The sequence below is a fragment of the Vipera berus genome, assembly GCF_964194415.1.
Source record: "Vipera berus genome assembly, chromosome: 5".
NCBI lineage: Eukaryota > Metazoa > Chordata > Lepidosauria > Squamata > Viperidae > Vipera > Vipera berus.
Genome location: NC_138207.1, coordinates 31,847,707 through 31,868,289, shown reverse-complemented (window position 1 = coordinate 31,868,289; position 20,583 = coordinate 31,847,707). Strand labels below are relative to the sequence as shown.

The 20,583-nt window shown below is 37.7% G+C and overlaps 2 protein-coding genes across 4 annotated transcripts in view; both read left to right on the top strand.

Moving 5' to 3' along the window:
- COL4A3 (collagen type IV alpha 3 chain) overlaps positions 1–16,197 on the top strand; it is a gene marked incomplete at both ends in the record, with an annotated part of 69,962 nt that extends 53,765 nt beyond the window's left edge. Inside the window, 17 exons of the mRNA XM_081328537.1 lie at positions 327–416; positions 1,193–1,329; positions 1,420–1,546; positions 2,265–2,345; positions 4,264–4,362; positions 5,047–5,097; positions 6,367–6,549; positions 7,389–7,519; positions 8,333–8,405; positions 9,889–9,960; positions 10,121–10,240; positions 10,679–10,777; positions 10,955–11,167; positions 11,831–12,008; positions 12,445–12,559; positions 15,016–15,188; positions 16,113–16,197. Of these exons, the coding sequence (XP_081184663.1) occupies positions 327–416; positions 1,193–1,329; positions 1,420–1,546; positions 2,265–2,345; positions 4,264–4,362; positions 5,047–5,097; positions 6,367–6,549; positions 7,389–7,519; positions 8,333–8,405; positions 9,889–9,960; positions 10,121–10,240; positions 10,679–10,777; positions 10,955–11,167; positions 11,831–12,008; positions 12,445–12,559; positions 15,016–15,188; positions 16,113–16,197 (2,027 nt within the window). The remainder of the gene's footprint in view (positions 1–326; positions 417–1,192; positions 1,330–1,419; positions 1,547–2,264; positions 2,346–4,263; positions 4,363–5,046; positions 5,098–6,366; positions 6,550–7,388; positions 7,520–8,332; positions 8,406–9,888; positions 9,961–10,120; positions 10,241–10,678; positions 10,778–10,954; positions 11,168–11,830; positions 12,009–12,444; positions 12,560–15,015; positions 15,189–16,112) is intronic.
- Positions 16,198–20,292: 4,095 nt separating this feature from the next.
- Positions 20,293–20,583, top strand: part of MFF (mitochondrial fission factor) — a 29,691-nt gene continuing 29,400 nt past the window's right edge. Inside the window, exon 1 of one of the 3 annotated variants that reach the window (XM_081328377.1) lies at positions 20,293–20,565. The gene's annotated coding sequence lies outside the window, so the exon portion shown is untranslated. The remainder of the gene's footprint in view (positions 20,566–20,583) is intronic. The other 2 variants (XM_081328372.1, XM_081328373.1) reach the window with 2 other exon arrangements.

Genomic DNA, 20,583 nt, shown 5'->3' with positions numbered 1-20,583 from the left:
TGAGGATAAACGGGGAAATTAATAAAAAGGAGAAATCTGCTTATGAATACATCTCAGATTAACTTGAAACAAATATGAATTCAAATGTCTGAAATATCAGACTTCTCCCAATATCTCATTATTATTATTTTCCAGAGGTAGCAATTGTTCTTAGAATAATAAAGTCAGCGAAGAGAAACTGGAAGACACAGAAGCAATAGAAGAAAAAAAGATTGAGGGGTACAGGTTCTGAATATTCTGAAAGACACCGTAATGACTATGATAAAGACTTGTCAATCACATTTTAATTCTATACCATTAATTTCAACATTAATTATCTTTTTCAGGAGCTAAAGGAGCTAAGGGACTTTCAGGAATTCCTGGAATATATGGATTGCCAGGAATTCCGGGAGACAGAGGAAACATGGGAATGCAAGGTAATCTTGTTAAAGTATCTAAATTATCATTATAGTAATACTAATGCAGTAAAATTTAGTTTAGGAGGCCTTGGGTGCAAGATTATCCATAGACTATATGCTCCATATATGTACAAATCCCACTCACATTTTATGCATGTGCAAAATACAGAAAAAATGTATAATGCACACATGTGTAATTCTACTCCAGTTTTACAATTAAATAAAACACATAACAAATGTAAAATACTGATGCATAAAATCATATTTGGATTTAACAGACAATTTGCCTTAATGAACATTCTCCTTCTATTGGTCCATTGCACTTGTGATTTAGTGTAGAATAATGATTGGAATGACTGATACTGTAAGAGCAAGAGTTCTCTATATTAATAGCAATTGGGTACAACTTTATTTTCATTAACACGTTGTAGAGGTATATAGAGGTAAACTTGAAGAAACTCAGGTATATAAATATCAAACTAGTCACGGGAAAGAAGAAGAAAGGAAATTCAGAATAACTTCAGATGAAAGCCCTGACATGCTTCCAAGATGTTGATGCTATATTCTGTAACAACAACAACAACAAAAAGAGTGGCAGTAGCTTCACATGGGGCTTGAGAGATAAAAGAATTTATATTCAAGGATCAGATCAGATCAGAACACATATCTCATTTAATATTTGTATTAAATGATTTTGGATCATTGGGACGGACCTTCACTGAAATTTCAAATAGATCAAAGTGAAAAAGTAAAAAAAAACAAAACACAAAAATTTCATTGTTATGTCATTTCAGGTCCTAAAGGGCAGGAAGGTTCTTCAGGTTGGCCTGGATCCCCAGGTGTAGCAGGCCCACCTGGCTTTCCTGGTATTCCAGGAGATAAAGGAGAACCCAAACCTGGTACTGGGCCTCCAGGAAACCCAGGACCTAAGGTATAGAAAACTGATGTTAGTTTCCTTGTATCAGGTGGTGTTTCCTTGTTGGTCTTTTATTTACTATTTTATTTTGTCCCTACATGCTAGGGTAATCCAGGTCTTCTTGGAGAGAGGGGAAGAAAGGGGGCAAGTGGATCACCAGGCCACCCAGGTCTTATTGGAGTACCTGGACTACCTGGAAACAGAGGGGATACTGGTTTACCAGGAATTACAGGTAAAATAGAAAGGTCACCTCAGTCTTTTGTTGGCCAAGTTTGGTGGGTTGAGAGTCGTAAGAGGCCAATTCACAGACCTGAGAGATTAGATTTGTAGATTATCTTTTTTCCCACTTTGCTTTTTAATTAAGACATATTGTTCTGGAACTCATCCTATAAGTTTCATGTTTTTTCCTCAAAATGTCAGGTAGCTATACTATATCAGTTTTTGCAATCTTGATTATGTTAGGCTAGGGAGGTCTTGTTCTTTCTGACAGATAAAGCAGAAATGACCATGAAAGTACACAGCCTCACATCAGGATGGACAAGATGGTCCTGCAGTGGGCTGAATCTGCAGATCACCAGCTTCTCTTAGACTGCTCCTACAAATTAGAATATCTGTGTAGGAATTTGCATTTTGTTTTCTGATGGAAACAACCACTTTCTTGCCAGATCACTTTGATTCTGCTCGTTTCATTGGAAAGATAGTACCAAGAGGAAGCCTCCATCGTGAGGAAGGGACCTCAAAAATTATTACCAGTCTCTGGTCTCAGGATCAGAGCAAGAAGAGTGTTTGGTTGAGGCCATAAAGTAGGGCATTTAATTGTCTATGCTACTTAAGCAATATGGGAACACATAAGTACTTATATTCAATGAAGGAAAAAGATGGATCCACTTCGCTTGCTCCTTTACAATACCCTTTAAAATTTTTGTCAATGTGTTATATTCTATTTATAGGACAACCAGGACCTGTGGGCAGTAAAGGTAACAAAGGTAACAAAGGACTACCAGGACAAAATGGTGTGAGAGGACCTCCAGGTTTGTAAATTGTTAGACTCTTTTGTTTCTGAACATTCCCCATTTTTCACTGTTGAAACACACAACCATTTATTTTTTAACTAGTTTTATCTATCTAAATAAGGGACGCGGTGGCTCAGTGTGTTAGGACGCTGAGCTTGTCGATCGGAAGGTCGGCAGTTTGGCGGGTTGAATCCCGAGTGCCGCGTAGCAGAGTGAGCGCCTGTTACTCGTCCCAGCTTCTGCCAACCTAGCAGTTCGAAAGCACGTAAAAATGCAAGTAGAAAAATAGGGACCACTGCGGTGGGAAGGTAACAGCGTTCCGTGCGCCTTTGGCGTCTAGTCATGCCGGCCACATGACCACGGAGACGTCCTCGGACAAGCGCTGGCTCTTCGGCTTTGAAACGGAGATGAGCACCGGCCCCTAGAGTCGGAAACGACTAGCATGCATGTGCGGGGGAACCTTTACCTTTACCTTTTTATCTATCTAAATAGAGAGCATGAAAGTCTAAGAACCTATTTTATCTCTTCCAGGTTCTTTTATCTCTTATCCAAAATGAAAATATTTCTCCTGTATAATACAGTTGAGAAGCACAGGTGGCTTATGACCCATAATGCAAAATGAAATCCATCTGCTATATATCATGTCGCATAGATGCACAGATGCAGAGCTTTGCAATCTATAGAAGCAGTGAAACCAAATTAATTGAACATATGGCATACTCAGTGGTGGGATTCAAATATGTGAACAACCGGTTCTCTGTGTGGATGCTGCTTCTGTAAGTCCATTCTGGGCCTGGGCAACAAAAAATTAGCTACCGGTTCTGCCGAAGTGGTGCAAACCAGCTGAATCCTACCACTGGGCATACTGCTTTTTACCTGATGGATTTCCGTACTGTCTTTTCTAGTTTGATATCATGGCTATTAGTGGGAATGAATTTCTTATTGGTAGAATATGGTATAGCTGAACTGGCCACTGCTGGAGTTGTTTCTGTATGTAACTGCTGATAAAATCTATGTACTGCTCTTCTTTTTTTAACCTTTTAAATAATATCTAGATACTACCAGAGAAAAGTATATGGAACAAATAGTGATGGTTGCTCCTTGTTGTTGTCAGCTTGCTCAAGCTGTTTCTTCTTCAAGTTTTATCAGTGAACATAAAAGATGTGAGCAGTATAAGCATTATTAGTTAGCAAAGACTACAATAGTGGTCAACTTGAGAGAATAGTATCTAGGAAAAACCCAATAGTAGAGGAATCTAAAACATTAGGTGGAGCTAATGCTGTCTCTTTTCTCCTATTTTTTTCTCTTTAGTTTTATGTCACCTCTTTCACTTCTTCTACATTTAACAGAATACTGTACACAGAAGAAATAGAATATTAATCTAAATGAAAGGTTTCCTTCAGTTCCTTTTGATATTACACTGAGGGCTGTAAAACACCAGTAGGCCACATGTTTCCCACTCCAGATTAGAGTGATTTGATAGAAGGAAATAATATAGTTCAACAATAAGAGCACCATAGTTTATTGTTTGCAGAAGAGCTGTCCTAAATGTTTACTAGGAATTGTCCTGAAAGCCAAACATGATATTGATATTATAGAGCTTGCAGTCTAGGTATTCACCTATCTGTGATGAAGAACACCTGGAAGATAGTCTACTATTTGTATACTTATCCTGTCTTATAATTCAGAGACATTATCAACCTATATTCTAGAAGGAAGCACAATACAGTATACCTTTTTCTACAGTGTTTCAAGAACAAACAAAATTTGATTTGCAAGTATCAGTGTTTTGACATCTCTAAAAATATATTTAATTTTAGTGGTTTAGCAAACCACTCCCCCATTATACTATTTTTGTACCATGATATTAAGCAATGTGGCTTTTTCATTTTTAGAAATGCATACAAAATATGACTTTAAAATTTATTTTCCTCAGGTCCAGTTGGATTGCCTGGTGAAAATGGATTAGTTGGTGAAAAGGGTAATCAAGGACATGGTGGTACTTATGGTCCACCTGGAGAAACAGGAGCACAAGGTTTTTATTGTTTTGCAATCTTTTTCATATTTTGACAAAATTTGTTAATTTGGGATTGTGATATCATGCCAAAATTATTTTCATTGCTGACAGATGCTCATATTTAACTTAGTCGCTTAAACTTTAGGAAGACTATTTAAAAAGAATGGCTACCAGTTGCACCTTTGCTCATTTTTAACCACATAATTTTTATATTGTACATTATTTGAATTGATCGTTATTGTTGTCAGATACTGGATGCAAAACTGTTTCAAGTATTTTGGCTATTTCTCATTATTTAGCATATTGCAAAGATGATAAGGGACATAAAAATGAGATTTCATTTATTCTTAATGCTGTACTTTTAAAATGTACAGTATTTCAAATACTTCTTGGAACAAGAATTTGAATCAGTTATATATTTATTAATAGCAACTTGGAAGTACTTTGTAGCAATGTGGAAATCACAATATGTATCAGCCATGTTGAAACTATTTAAGCAAGTAACTCCTTTGCTAAATAAATTTATCAAGAAATAAAGAGCATTATTGAATGAGTTCATTAAAAATAGGTTTTGTTTATGAATCTTTGTCATATAATTTTCAGAATAACATTTAGCCATATTTATTATTAATACCATTATAATATAGTGCCTTTTAAATTTTATTTTACTTTTGAAATATAAAATACATTATTATCATGTAGGTTCCCCAGGGCAACAAATTCCTGGCCCTAAAGGACTTCCTGGCCCTAAAGGTAAAATTATACTGCATATCTTATTTATTTTATTTATTTATTTTTAACCCACGTTTATTATTTTTACAAGTCAAGATGGTGAACATAGTCAAGACACCTTTTTGTTCTATTTTCCTCACAAAATAGAATAAATTCATAATATAGAATCTGAAAAATCTTCCACACTATATATAATAGCCCTGGAGGTGCAGTGGTTGAAGTGCAGTATTGCAGGCAAACTCTGTCCACAGCCAGGAGTTTGATTCTGATGGGGCTCAAGGTTGACTCAGCCTTCTGTCCTTCCAAGGTTAGTAAAACGAGGACCCAAATTGTTGGGAGCAATATGCTGACATTTGTAAACTGCTTAGAGAGGGCTGTAAAGCACTATGGAACGGTATATAAGTCTAAGTGCTATTGCTATTACTATATTATTAAAAATGTACTATATATATTTTTTGAGACAAGAGCATGCTTTTCTTTTTCATCACCTGGATTTCCAGCCCCACTAAGATTAACTGAAATCTATTTGCATAATAAAATTTCTTCAGGTTCTGTAATAAGAAAATCCAGATGAGAAAGCTAGACAATAGTTTATTATTTGCATATATTTTATAAAACACGTTTGATATATTGTAGCCAATAATTGGGTGGATGCTACAAAAAGAAAAAAAGGGCTTTTTCAGAACTATTCCTTCCATTCTTCTAAAAGGAATAATTATTCTTATGAGGGAGAATTGCTATAAATAGCCTTTTTGGTACCACATAACTACAATTAAGGTTTTCCTGAATTCCTTAAGATAGTGCCTATGTTTTCTTTTAATAGAGTTAGTAGTTTTATTTTGTCTATTCTAGAGTTGAATATATGCTGCAGGTTATCCTAACTGGAAGAGACAGGATAGAAAAGCTTAATATAAATGCTTCAGGATTCCTGGGTTGTCTACTCCTGGCTGATAGATCATCACATCATCTGATCAGAAATGTAGTAGCATTAATGGTGGTTGTTACAAAGAAAGTAACTTCTAACTCATAACATCTGACCCAAACTAGGTTATATATCCAATATTATAATTCCTGTATGTGGAAAGTAGATTGTATTACCAGAAAGTCTATTCATGGAAAATAAACTGCATACGTAGAAAGGAACTCAACTGTGGAGTAATGATGGATATAGTTTATATTTCTTGACATCACTAGCTTGGCATTTTTAGAATTTTTGGAACACATCATAGTACCCTTAAAAATATAATGACCAATATGTTCTTAACTTTGATTAAAATATTCATTCCCAAGGTATCAAAGGAGATATGGGAGTAGCTGGTTCTCCAGGACTACAAGGCATTAAAGGTGTTATGGGAGACCAAGGACCTAGTGGATCTCCTGGTTTACCTGGACCACCAGGAATCCCAGGAAAGCCAGGGACAATAATTAGCCTCAAAGGAAATAGAGGTCCTCCTGGCCCAGATGGAAATCCAGGTAAGAAGCCATTAATTATACAAGAACTTTAGCATTTGTTTTGCAGCAACTTATCATTACTACAAAATAGATGCAGTTATTCATTTCTCCATTTCTCATCCCTGATCAGATTCATCATGAATTTTTTCCTACTTTCACTTTAGCTGTTTTTCCCCTCTTCATTTAGCTGTTCTGCTTTACAGTTAAGAAGCTAAGCAGCTGTCTTCTGTAGGGAAGACGTTTGGGAGCATATGTACCAACTGTCCAATCATCTCTGCATTTAACATAGAAACATAAGAATAGCCTTGAGGGATCAGACCAAAGCACTTCACGTTCACCATTTTTTTCTGCATATTGGCAGAAATGTATATTTTTTTCCCATTTTCTTTCCTGCAAACGTATTTAGAGACAAAATGCATCCAACCTGTTTTCAAGACTACTAGTGCTTCATAGGCTTGTCCTCCATTAACTTATCCAACCCCCTGTTAAAGCCTTCCAAATTAGAGATAGTAATTTATGAGAGTTGTGGGCTATTGTTTCAATGACAGGTTTTGTATGGCATTCTAAGGAACCCTCTCCCCTGAGGTACGTACAATATTCCACAAGATTGTATTAGACCAAAAGCATTTGGGCTGTTGTGCGTTCAGTGGGGTGGGCGGGTATATTCTTCCTGGCAGCTCCTGTAGAAGTGGAACTTGCTACCAACTTTGCAGATTTAAAGTGAAAAGTGTCATACACACATTGCAATTTATTAAAGAGATACAAGAGATTAAAAATATGTTTGCATATAAATTTACACAATTCTTGGTTAATATCGTATTCCCAAAAGCATGTACTTTGAAACCCCCCCCGAAACATAGGTGTTCCTGGAAGCCCAGGACCTGCTGGAGTCCCAGGCTACAGCATAAAAGGAAACAAAGGTGTCCGAGGAACTGATGGAATTCCAGGCCCACCAGGAATGAAAGGTGATGATGGCCTTCCTGGTATGCCAGTAAGTTAAATAAATAACTTTTATTAGTCAGTCATTGATTTTATATATGAGCCTTGCAACAATGCATAATTGTGGATGAGGAAAGCTTTTACATTTTGCAAAAATAATTTAACTTAAACAATCAGTTTTTAGCATTGATTAAAAAACAAGGAATTTTACTAAGTCTCATTTTTTTTAGCTATCAACGCAGAATTAGTGGGTGTATTAGTGGGTGTCATTAGGCTGGTGAAATGTCCTAAGATTTTTATTTTTATTATTTGCTATTTCACTCATAGATGGAGTAAGTTATAATTAAGACCTAGCTGTTGTTAAGGCATGGGGACACGGAAGATCAGAGCAAATACAAAAAGAATTTTCATCCCACGTTCATTGACCTATGAGTGTTTAGGATATGGGTAATTTTTCTTCTATTGAGGCCCTCATTCTTCTCAGAATAACATGTCCAATACTAAGGAACTTAGTTGTGCTTGTATTTTGTTGTATTTAATTGTTAGGAAAGATAACAGGTTCCAAAATAAAATTGTTAAGAATACATGGGGGTATCTATACAGAAATATGCCTATTTTAAAATTAGAGATGGATTAAATAAATAATGCAAAGGATTGGTTTCAGTGCTCCTTTGCTTTTAGTGAGAAAATAGAAATATAAGGCCAGCAATTATAAGGACTGAATTTAAATTCTCCAGTTTTCCATTGGCAATGCTTTTGGTTGCTCAGTTTTTTAAACTGATGTTCATTCTCTATTTGCCCTACTTACAAAATCTATTGAAAGCAGGTTTAAACTGATAAAGAATATTTTTACCCTGATTTGTAGGGAATTGAGGGTATCCCTGGTTATCAGGGCCCTGATGGTGAACTTGGCTTTCCGGGATTACCAGGAATAAAAGGTATTTTCCTATGTTGTCTAATTCTAGAATGCCACATTATGTCACTTACTGTATATATCACACATCATGAATGAAATATAAATTGGATACTGCAGGTAGAGAACTTTTTCTGGACTAATTGTTTGAGTGTTGTCCCTTTATTTTTAGCTCTCAGTAACCACAAAGATTTTTCCAGGATGATCTATAGGGGCTTGGATTAATTCAATGGAGCTATGATTTCATGCAAAGATTTTACAAATTAGATATAGAGAGCAGCTTGTCTGTTTCCTTGCTAGTTTTTTCCATGAGCCCAAGTCTCAAAAATGAACAAGAAAGCAAGATAAACAGAAATTGCCATTCCAGCTCCTCATTATTGTCACTGCTTATGTGCTACAAGAGATGGTTTGAATAGGTATTGTTCTTGTTGTCTCTGAAATCAAGTTGGATTGTGTTTTGCACAACTTATAAAGTAGGAACTACAGGCAAAAAGTCTTAAATTTAAACTTGGATTCTAAACATAGAAAGAGATCCACACTAATTACAAAAAAATAATCATAATGTATTTGACTTGGAAATAAAAAAACAGGTTGTACATTCTTGCTAGTTGCCATGGAGATTCTCAGCCAGTGATCTCAAGGAGTCCATTTGACTATATGGGATTGGATCAAATTAGGAAAATTTCAGTATAAAATCAACCTGTTTCTCTCTTGGATGAGATCCAAAGATTCTTCCTCTGTGTCTCGTTCTTGTCCTCTTCCTTGACAGGGCTGGCCGTTAAATATGAAAATTCAAAACAATATTGCTGGCACTATAAAAAAGTTAGCTTTACTAAAATCTAAGAGATTTCTGTAGAATGTTCATATGTTCAAGACATACTAGGCAAAAGCATGCAATAACTGGCCAATATTTGTACGAATGTGCATCTTTATGCATATTTCTTTGATAATGGACCCTACTGGACTACCAAAACCAATTAACATCAACCTCTTTCCCCAAAACTCTGCCCTAGTAAAATGAAATAGAATAATAAATTGTGTCTTGCATTCCCAAAGTTATGTGAGCTTTATAGAATTCACAAGTATTCTTTGACATCATAATCATATAAAAAGGTAAAGGTAAAGGTTCCCCCGCACATGCGTGCTAGTCGTTTCCAACTCTAGGGGCCGGTGCCCATCTCCGTTTCAAAGCCGAAGAGCCAGCGCTTCTCCCAGGACGTCTCCGTGGTCATGTGGCTGGCAAGACTGGACGCCAAAGGTGCATGGAACGCTGTTACCTTCCCACCATAGTGGTCCCTATTTTTCTACTTGCATTTTTACGTGCTTTCGAACTGCTAGGTTGGCAGAAGCTGGGACGAGTAACAGGTGCTCACTCTATTATGCGGCACTCGGGATTCAACCCGCCAAACTGCCGACGTGATTGACAAGCTCAGCATCCTAACCCACTGAGCCACCGCATCCCTTCATAATCATATAATAGCTGTCTAATAGTAGACTCTTCCTTTCAGGAGAAAAGGGCAATCAAGGACCACCTGGACCAACCGGAATAGCAGGGCCTCGAGGGCCAACAGGACTACCTGGTAGCAAATATACTTGATCTATTTTACTTAATTGTCTTGGATTTGTAATATTATTTGCTGATAAATAATTGTAATTGTAAAGAGTAGCAATTAATCTATAACGGTAATAGTATATAAATAAACAAAGAACCGTTTTATTTGCTTGTATCTTCATTACTAGGCCAGCCTGGACCATTTCTGAAAGCAGCTTCTTTCCCAGGAAACCCAGGACCTGCTGGACCTCCAGGAAACCCAGGAAGCTCAGGAGATCCTGGTCCCCGAGGGTCACCTGGGCTTCCAGGTACATACTTCCTTTTCTCCATTTCAATGTTTTTCAACCTTATCAACTTGAGGATGTGAGGACCTCAACATGCTGGCCAGGGAATTCTGGGAGTTAAGTTCAAAATCTTCAAGATGCCAAGGCTGAGAATCACTGCTCTATTTGATCTAGTCTACTGTGGTGATTATTGCTGCAGTATTACTTAGAGCTCTGCCTGGGCTGCCTTTCCGTCATTTTGCTTGATGGGGAATTCAGGATCGATGCTGGAAGAACTCAGAGACAGAACACCCACATTTGAAGGTGTTTCTAGATGAAATACAGAGAGCTAGTTACTACTGGCAGTTATTTGGAGCTTGTCTTACAATGAGTTTGCATCAAGTCTCCTCCAGAAAGATCCCTTCCTTTTAGGTATGTTTTAAACATATGCTAACATTTTTTTTCTTCTATTCATCAATCCAGGACCTCCTGGTATAACGGGCCAGTCAGGCCGTCATGGTATTCCAGGTAGAACTGGACCACTTGGACCCAAAGGAGAAAAAGGATTTCAGGGGCAAAAAGGTACTTTAATAAGGAACGGTAAACTTATTACAAGAAGACACAATGAAGTATTTGGGTTTTGTCTTGTACCTGGCTACTATAATCATGGAAATATTGTGTATACTTTACACAGAGTTTGTAAGTGGACAGAGTCACAAATATTTCTAATTGTTATTTTCTCAATTAATTTATGGATAGGTTTACCTGGATTGCTTGGATCTCCTGGTATAAAGGGACTTCCTGGATTCCCAGGAAGCTGCATAACTAGTCCAGTGAAAAGAGGCTTCATTTTTTCCCGGCACAGCCAGTCAACAAAAATTCCTACATGTCCATCTGGGACAACACAGATCTACAGTGGTTACTCTCTTCTTTTTGTACAAGGAAATGAACAAGCACATGGACAAGACCTTGGTAATTTTATGCTTTATTTTTTCCTTAACAAGATATCTATAAAGTTTGCTGTGCAAAAGCAAGCATTTCACGTCCTGGTTACAATAATATATCCAACAGTGCAGTTCTAAACAGAGGTCTTAATTGATAAATTCCCAGAGAATTGTGACTATTATCTGCCTTTTAAGGAGGAATCTTTGCTCTGCAGCACTTTTCATGGTATAGAAGATAGCATATATATGTATTGTCCAGATCAAATAACTTTATTTCTTAATGAGAGTTTTGGTTAAGAATAACTGCCAGCATAAGGATTACTGTCTAATTGCTTTATGTACTGTTTTAAAACTCTATAAACTGGTTATTTCAAAATTCTTGAGAAAACACCATGAGAAAAAAACATGTTGTAACATTAATGAATTTACATATTTCTAGCTATTTTATTTTAATCTGTGTCTTCCAATTTTAAATTCCACATTGCCTTACCCAGAGCAAGGATAATTCCAAAGGAATTAATCCCAAAATATTTTCTCTTCCCATACCTTTTGATACTTCCCTATTAAAAACTTTTGTTACTCCTTTGTTTTCTCAGATTATTTTTTTCAGAATTATAAACATCATAGTATATCTATAACAAAATAGGATACTTTATTGAACTCATTAGAACTTCTCTTCTGAATCATACAGGTACATCTGGCAGCTGTCTTTCAAGATTTACTACTATGCCCTTTTTATTATGTAATACCCAAACTGTCTGCAGATTTGCTTCTCGCAATGATTATTCCTATTGGCTGTCAACAGAAAAACCAATGCCTGCAGATATGGCACCAATTTCTGGAAGAGCTTTAGAGTCCTATATTAGCAGGTAACTTTTCCTACTTGATTCCCCTTCTAATTTCTATACAGTTATTTATTTGATACATACCTTTATATAAGAAACACTAAGCAGATAAAGTATTGGTTTCCAAAAACAAAATCAAGATGCATAAGTGATTTTGTAAAAAGATGAATAAACAATGAAATATTCCATTTCTGTGTGTTCTGCTGGCTACCTGGTTTATCAGCACTTTTTCCCCCCCAGCCCTGATATAACATTCTGCCGTTCACTCTCACCTCATGGCTTGGAGTGCAAAAGTTTTTGAGTGGCAGTGATATATCTAAACTAAGTTTTCCACGACTATCATTGAGAGCAAATATATCAGAGAAAGAAAATGGAAGGCACTATTATGGTAAAAATTCATTTGTATGTTGCAGTTTGTTTCTCCCTTTACTTCAGGATACACTTGTCTCTCACTTTGTAGATGCGTTGTCTGTGAAGGTCCAGCAATGATGATAGCAGTCCATAGTCAAAAAACTTCAGTTCCATCCTGTCCTCAAGGCTGGCAATCCCTTTGGAAAGGCTTTTCTTTTGTTATGGTAAGATAGATAGATAGATAGATAGATAGATAGATAGATAGATAGATAGATAGATAGATAGATAGATAGATAGATGGACTGTTTTTTGTTTGAAATAAATAATTCATTAGGCAAGAGATTAAAAAAAGAAGTTCTGAAGGTGCTTAATCAAAATGATATATTTCATTTTATTATGGTTCATTATTGGAGTGCTATGGGGGGGGAAAGGTGCAGTGCTAATTAATTAGATTCTTGAAATCTATCTCACGTATAAGCTGCATCTACACAACCAACTTATCTCCCCCTCCTTTCCTGTCCCCACTCCCTCCAATTTAAATCCAATGACAGTCTTGCCACTCTATGTCGCTTATGAAATGAGTTGCAGCTCATGCCTTCTAATAAAATGTGTTAGTTGGAAAAAGTACCCCAGATTCCTAACTGAGTGGCTGGCAGCTTTACAAAAAAACAAAGCAGCTACAGCAGTACTTTGCTAGTTCTTTGCTGTCAATTGCAGTATTATGGTTTTTACAAGGGATGTCTGGTTTTAAGTATTGTGTCTAACCCTCGGCCACTCTATGGATCAGCAGTCTCCAGGCCCATCTGTCTCTCACCGCCTCAAAAACATCAAAACTTGAGACCAGAAATTCTTGAGGAATCTGTTGTTCTTTTCTTGATAAGAAACTGATAAGGAGAGAAGTCCCTGCGGATTTTACTCCGCTAGTCGTTGCCAACTATAGGAGGCGGCGCTCATCTCCGTTTCAAGGCTGTTGAGTCATTGTTGTGTGAAGACGTTTCCGTGGTCATGTGTCCAGCATGATGTTGCAGAGCGCTGTTTCCTCCCCACTGAAGTGGTACCTATTTATCTTCTTGCATTTGCGTGCTTTTGAACTGCTAGGTGGGCAGGAGCTAGGTGAAGATGGGTGCTCACCCCATAGTGCAATGCTCAGGTCTTGAACTCAGGCTGTCAGTTTTCTAAGTCCAGTGTCTTAACCACTGAGCCACAGTGCTACATTAAAGTCAGCAACTTGTCCAATACCAGAAGAAACAAGGGAAACGTCTAACCAACTTTATGCACTTGCACAATTTAAAGTATTACTGGCAGCAGTTGTGATAAATTAGGGACCGTATAATAGGTTGAGAAAATAATTTTTGGAGACTGAACAAAGAGCCACAACTAAAGCAATGTCAGACACAAGCTATCTTAGCCCATAGAAGGAATGTGGATAGAGAAAACATCTGAGAAAGAATCTTCCCTAATTCCTTGGAAAGTAAAAACAAGGGAGGAGAGAAGTGCTTTGACAAGAGTCTGTTACTCTAATCTTACAATAAAGGTAGTGTTAGTACTTACTAGCCAACCTATGACCCATGGGAGCAGGACTGACCTCCAGCTTCTTGTCAGCTCCCCCCCCCCAAGTTCTTTAGCGTGAAGGTGGCAGAAGGTCAGAAATTCCTGCCTGCCTGCCTCCCTTTCCTCCTCTCCCCTTCCTTCCCAGCCAACAGGTAAGTGGCTGCTGCCAGATGGGGAGGGAGGGCGGAAGTGCGTGAGTAGCCTGTGCAGTGTAAGAGCAGAGGAACTTTCCTATTTCTCCATTGATTTTCTTTCTGCAAGCTTCTCACAAGCAAAGACTTTGCTAGTGGTAAGGTGACTAGAAACATCAGCAGTACATATCAGTTCCTTCCAGGTTCCCCACTGACTTGTGGGAAGCTATCGGGGAATGTTGAAAATGAGGATCACATGATTATAGCTGATTGTGGCAGTGCCACAGGAGCAACAGGTCCCAGCATTCTGTAAGTTAGTCCACTTGATACACATCTGTTGAGAAAGTTTTGTCCGATGATGCAGCATTTCATCCAAGTGAAGGTTACAAAATAACACACAGAAATAAGACTTTTGGTTGTACACTAGCCAATCTGTGACCCATTGGATCATAAATATTTACTTACAATTCATCAATACTGTCAACAATGGCAGAACTTCTAATGTATTTGAAAACTTCAGGAAATATTCAGATATTTATCTGCCTTGAAGTAGCCCATGCTGAACAGTCTAGCATAGTCAAACATCAGGAGTTAACCACAGGAAATGTTTCATGACATTTTGTATTGTGTCATAAAATGCTTTAGGATAATTTTTATATCCTAAAATGTTTTATAAACTTTGCTATATTTAATTTAAAAGTCACAAGAATCCTCACAAAACTATATTACATTTGTATGATTATACTCCAGCCCAGAAGGGTAAAAAGTTCCCAAAGGAAAAAAATGCATTCCTAAAAGTATCTGAAATTTCTGTTGTTCTATGATGCTACAAATCCTACTAATATTAGCAAAAACTACTATGTAAAAGTAACCTGGATGGATTCTTTGAGGTCTTAATATTCTGGGATGCAATTATTGTTGGAAGTCTAAAACTGGTATTCCTTATCCACAGATTACTAACCAAAACAGATTTTTATGAAAGTAATTTATCTTTACAGTATACGGGTGCCGGTTCAGAAGCTTCTGGACAAGCTTTGGCATCTCCAGGGTCATGCTTGGAAAAATTTCGTGCCCTTCCATTCATTGAATGTCATGGCCGAGGAACATGCAATTACTACTCAAATTCCTACAGTTTCTGGTTGGCTACACTAAATTCAAGAAGAATGTTCAAGTATGTTTATTTATACTACTTTGTCACTGATGCAACTTAAAATGAGTCAGTTCATTCCTTCATTGTACTGTAATATGCTACCACTTGGTCAATTTACAAATAAAACTAATATTAGTATCTATGTTTTGATACCTACCTGCCATTATAAGCCTTATTTAATGTCCCTCTGTGAGGGAGGTACTGTCCATAGGGTTTTCATGGCAAAGATACTGGAGTGGGTTGCCATTTCCTTCTCCAGTGGATCACGTTTTGTCAGAACTCTCTGCTATGACCTTTCCATCTTGGGTGGCCCTGCACGGCATAGCTCATAGCTTCGTTGAATTACGCAGGCCCCTTCGCCATGACAAGGCAGTAATACATGAAGGGGGCAGTAATCCATGAAGGGAATGAGGTGGCTGGATGGAGTCACTGAAGCAGTAGGCGTGAGCTTAAATGGACTCCAGAAGATGGTAGAGGACAGGAAGGCCTGGAGGAACCTTGTCCATAGGGTCGTGATGGGTCGGACACGACTTCGCAGCTAACAACAACTGTGAGGGAGATGGGCAGTTTGAAAATTTGATAGGTAAATAGTTTTATGACAAACATGTTTTCTGTCAGGACTGTCTAATGCTTCTGATTCAAAGACAAAAGGTGCTTTGGATGATGTGTCTGGAATTTCTGTCATCAACTATTAAATCAGCAATAACTTTTCTCAGTGTCACCCTGAAGGCTCCAGGAAAAAAATATCATTATTATCAAGAATTACAGACATATGCTACTTGAAGGCATGTGTGAAGGCAGCTGTCTTCAAATGCAAAGCACTACATGGTCCTAATTATTACTTTTACTTTTGTAGGTGACTGACAATGTAGTGTGTTATTAGTTTTATGTTTAAGATATGGGAGTAATGTTTTATTTAAAATATATTATTATTATTATTTAAAGGAAACCAGTGCCACAAACTCTGAAAGCTGGAAATATGGAAAAAATAATTAGTCGCTGTCAAGTCTGCATGAGAAATCCCAACTGAACAGAACTGTCATCTGAAAATAAAGTTCCAGTTTTGTTGCCCAAGGAAAAATAGCCTGAAACTAGACCAAATGCTTTTATGAACTTTAATAATATGTATTATAACAGTACAATATTTCTACCAAAAACTAGAAAATCAGTGTTGTGCAATGATGAAAAGTGCAATGTTTTTATTGTTTTATTTTGATAAAATAAAAAATACAATCTTAAAAGAAAGTATTAATATATAATTTTTGTTGTTATTTATATCCTGCCTTTATTATTTTTATAAATAAATCAAGGCAACAAACATACCTCCTTCCTTCTCCTATTTTTCCCACAAAATAACCCTGTAAGGTGAGTTGGGCTAAGCAAATGACTGGCCCCAAATCACCCAGTTGGCTTTCATCGCTAAGGCAGGATTAGAACTCAGAGTTTCCTGGTTTCTAGCCTGATGCCTTAACTACTGGAGGAAGCTATCTGATGTATTACAAAGTTGCCAGTTTCTAAACATAGTATCAACGTAGCCTTACATATTATAAACCATGGTATCATCAATTTTTAAACAGAAAAACTATAGTTCCCAGTTGTGATCTTGTATTTTTCCAACTACTAAATGGAGTAAATAGCTATCACTGGATTATGTATTATTCAAACAAAATATTATGTAAACTGACATTTTGGCACTATATTAAAGGATATTTTTCCAAAAATGAATAAAACATCATTGAATGAAATTTCTAAACTGCTGCCTTTATTATTCACCCTTCCTTTGGCTAAGAATTGGGAAATTGCAGCATTTCACTTCAGCACAGTGCCATATGTTATTACTAGGTAGCAAGGAACTTCCTGTATACGAACATGTTGATTATTTAAATACAACTTGTCACTGCAACTTTGTTCCAGTTTCCTGACCAAATATTGAATCCTTAAAACTCTGACAGACACAGCAGTTGCAGGGAGTAAGACCTCTCCTTCACTGGAAGATGCAAGCATTTGCTCCCTTGCATTTATTGTCTTAATATGTTACGCCAATCAGCCCATTTGAAACCTGAACTATTCAATATAATGTGCAAACAAAACTGATTATTTTTTAATGAGCTTAATGTCCTGCATGAGCACAGCCACTGTGTTTCTTTGACTGCAACTGCAGCCATTGCCAATGTTACTCTTCATTTGCCTGCCAGTCTTCTGCTGTACTGAATAACATATATACCAGTAAGCCTTATTATATTTAGTGAACTTAATTCCCAGATCCTAATAATATGGGTTCAGGAATGCAGCTTCATTAATTAATTGGTAGTTCTGGATTAAATCAGAATAAATTAAAAATGCTTTAGTCTCACTGAAATCAGTTAAACAGGACAATTTACTGTATTAAAGGACAATAAAGGGTCCAGTCCAGTCACCAGATGTTCCTATATGGCCTGATAACAGCTAGGAAAGATACTTACACTCTTTAGAATTTACACTCCTTTCCACAAGGAAGAGGGAGTCAAGCTATTCTCCAAAGCACCTGAAGGCAGGACAAGAAGCAATGGATGGAAACTTATCAAGGAGAGAAGCAACCTAGAATGAAGGAGAAATTTCCTGACAGTTAAAACAATTAACCAGTAGAACAACCTGCCTCCAGAAGCTGTGAATGCTCCAACACTGGAAGTTTTTAAGAGACTGGACAGTCATTTGTCTGAAATGTTACAGGGTTTCCTGCCTGAGCAGGGGGTTGGACTAGATGACCTCCAAGGTCCTTTCCAACTTTATTATTATTAATGTCCTGCTCATTTTTCTAAAGTCAGAGAAAAGACCTTTCCCTGACTTTGCGCAGCTCACAGCCAGCAAGCCTTAGCAACATGAACATTTTCAAAGGTTGCTTATTGCTAGGAAGGATTAATCCCTTTGTCTACCAGTGAAGACATCCTCCATTCTTCATTTCAATGAGGCTTTAAAATAACTTCCATTTATTTCAACGTAAGCTTTTTACAGCCTCACTGCAACACAAGGCAGTTTTTAAAGGAAGGGCACACTTTAAAAGTTTCTCTCTCACCCACATAAAGTTGCAAGTCCCTTTTGAAAAATCACCTCCCACTAGCTAAATAAGGATTTACAATAATCCTTGTTAATGTGATCCATGTTAATGTAAAAGAGGCTATTTTAAAGTCTCATTGCAGCAACTCCCTTGTAAAAAATGGTCTATGCATAGCAACAAATACAATGCAAATGAGAAAAGGGAAAGATTGAGTGAATTGTGTATGGGCGGTGTTGAAAAAGTCTTGAGGGGTACATTGTCACAGCAGGATTGTGTGAAAATACTGTATATGTTAAATATACTGCTCAAAAAAATAAAGGGAACAGAAAATAAGACATCCTACTATTAAATAAGTGTTCCCTTTATTTTTTTGAGCAGTATATTAAGAATGAATCTACAAGCCTATTTTATGGTATCTTTGCCATTGCAGTACCCCAAAATCTATCTATCTATGTTTAAATTGTGTTGACATGTCAAGACTACTCTCCATGAAAAAAATACTTTTATATAAAGGATTCACCTTTAATTGCAATATTATGCATACTAATTTGAAAAAAACTTGTTTTCAGTTAAACTGGATCCCTAATGCTTATTTATAAAATATGAGTTATACACTGTCTTTATAGGCAAGGGAAATTCCTATGCACAATTTGTGGAAATATTTTATCTGTATGCTGAAATTCATTGTTAGCCACATTCAACTGAACATGATGAATTAATATAGTGGGGGTATTTACATGCTTATCAGAATAACACTAAAACAGATACTCCAATCAGTAATGGGATTCAAATATGTGAACAACCGGTTCTCTGTGTGGATGCCGCTTCTGGAAGTCCATTCTGGGACTGGGCAACAAAAAATTAGCTACCGGTTCTGCCGAAGTGGTACAAACCGGCTGAATCCAACCCCCTGCTCAAGCAGGAAATTCTATACCCATGGTGGCAAACCTATGGCACGTGTGCCACAGGTGGCACACAGAGCCCTCTCTGTGTGCCACCTGTGGCACTTGCCGTCGCCCCAGTCCTAGGTCTTCAGCTGGGTTTTATAAAACCTTTTTGCTTTAGGCCTCTGCCACCGTGTGCAAAAAAAAAGGTTCAATCAATCAGTTTCAACTTCTTGCGGGAAAGTAAAAGATCTCGCAAAGTTGGAATTGATTGATCGAACTTTTTAGCCCCACCATCCGCCTTTACCACTGCAGCCACACCCACCCAATGGGCCACACCTACCCAATTGGCCTCACCCACCCAGTTAGCCACACCCACATAATGGACCACGCACGCCCACCCAACACCCGATGATACGTAAGTGGGTTTTAGGTTGCAGTTTGGGCACTCGGTCTCTAAAAGGTTCACCATCACTGTCCTATACTGTTTCAGACAAGTGGTTGTCTAATGATCTTGTCTTTAAAATCTCCAGTGTTTGGAGCAGCCACAATTTCTTGAGGGAAAGCATTCCACTGATTAATTATTCTAACTGTCAGGAAATTTTTCCTTAGTTCTAGGTTGCTTCTCTCTTTGTTTAGTTTCCATCCGTTGCTTCTTGTCCTGCCTTCAGGTGCTTTGCAGAATAGCTTGACCCCGTTCTTCTTTGTGGCAACCCCTTAGATCAGGGGTCTTCAAACTTGGCCCTTTTATGACTTGTGGACTTCAACTTCCAGAATTCCTCAGCCAGCTTTGCTGGCTGAGGAATTCTGGGAGTTGAAGTCCACAAGTCATAAAAGGGCCAAGTTTGAAGACCCCTGCCTTAGATATTGGAACACCAATATCTTCTTCTTCATTGGAATTGTGTTAGACTTTTGGGTTTTTTAAGTCTTTTTTCAGTGTCGTTTGGGGACTAATATAATTGTATTAGTGTACAATACAACTGGAGCTAGATTGGGATACGATATCATAATTAACGTATCAGATGTTAAGTTTGCTAAATCTATCTTTATCATAATTAGACTCCAATATTTATATTTAAAATCTTTTTGGGAAAAAAAGCCGAATGTAGAATAAAATACCGAAAATAAACGAAGCCACGCTCTACAGTCCCCACCCATCTCTTTGCGCCGGCCAAAGGAAGAAAACCCGCGCCATTCTGAAAAGCGAGCGGCAACCCAGCTGCGACCATAGTAAAGATGGCCGCGACACTTTCGAATTCCGGCTCCGCCCTTCCTCGATCACGCGATATATCACGGAGGGTCGGTTACGGCGATGCATTTGGGACAATTTAGGTCAATTCTCTTTTTGTTTTTGTTGCTTTGACTTCCGCGCTGTGGAGCGACGTGCTTCGCCACTAACGGCCCCTGACGGAGGAACGGAGCCTGAGGCGGCCGGAGTGGATACTGGGACCAAGGCTTCCGCCTCCCTGCTGGCCTCAGGGTGAGAAATAAAGAAAGA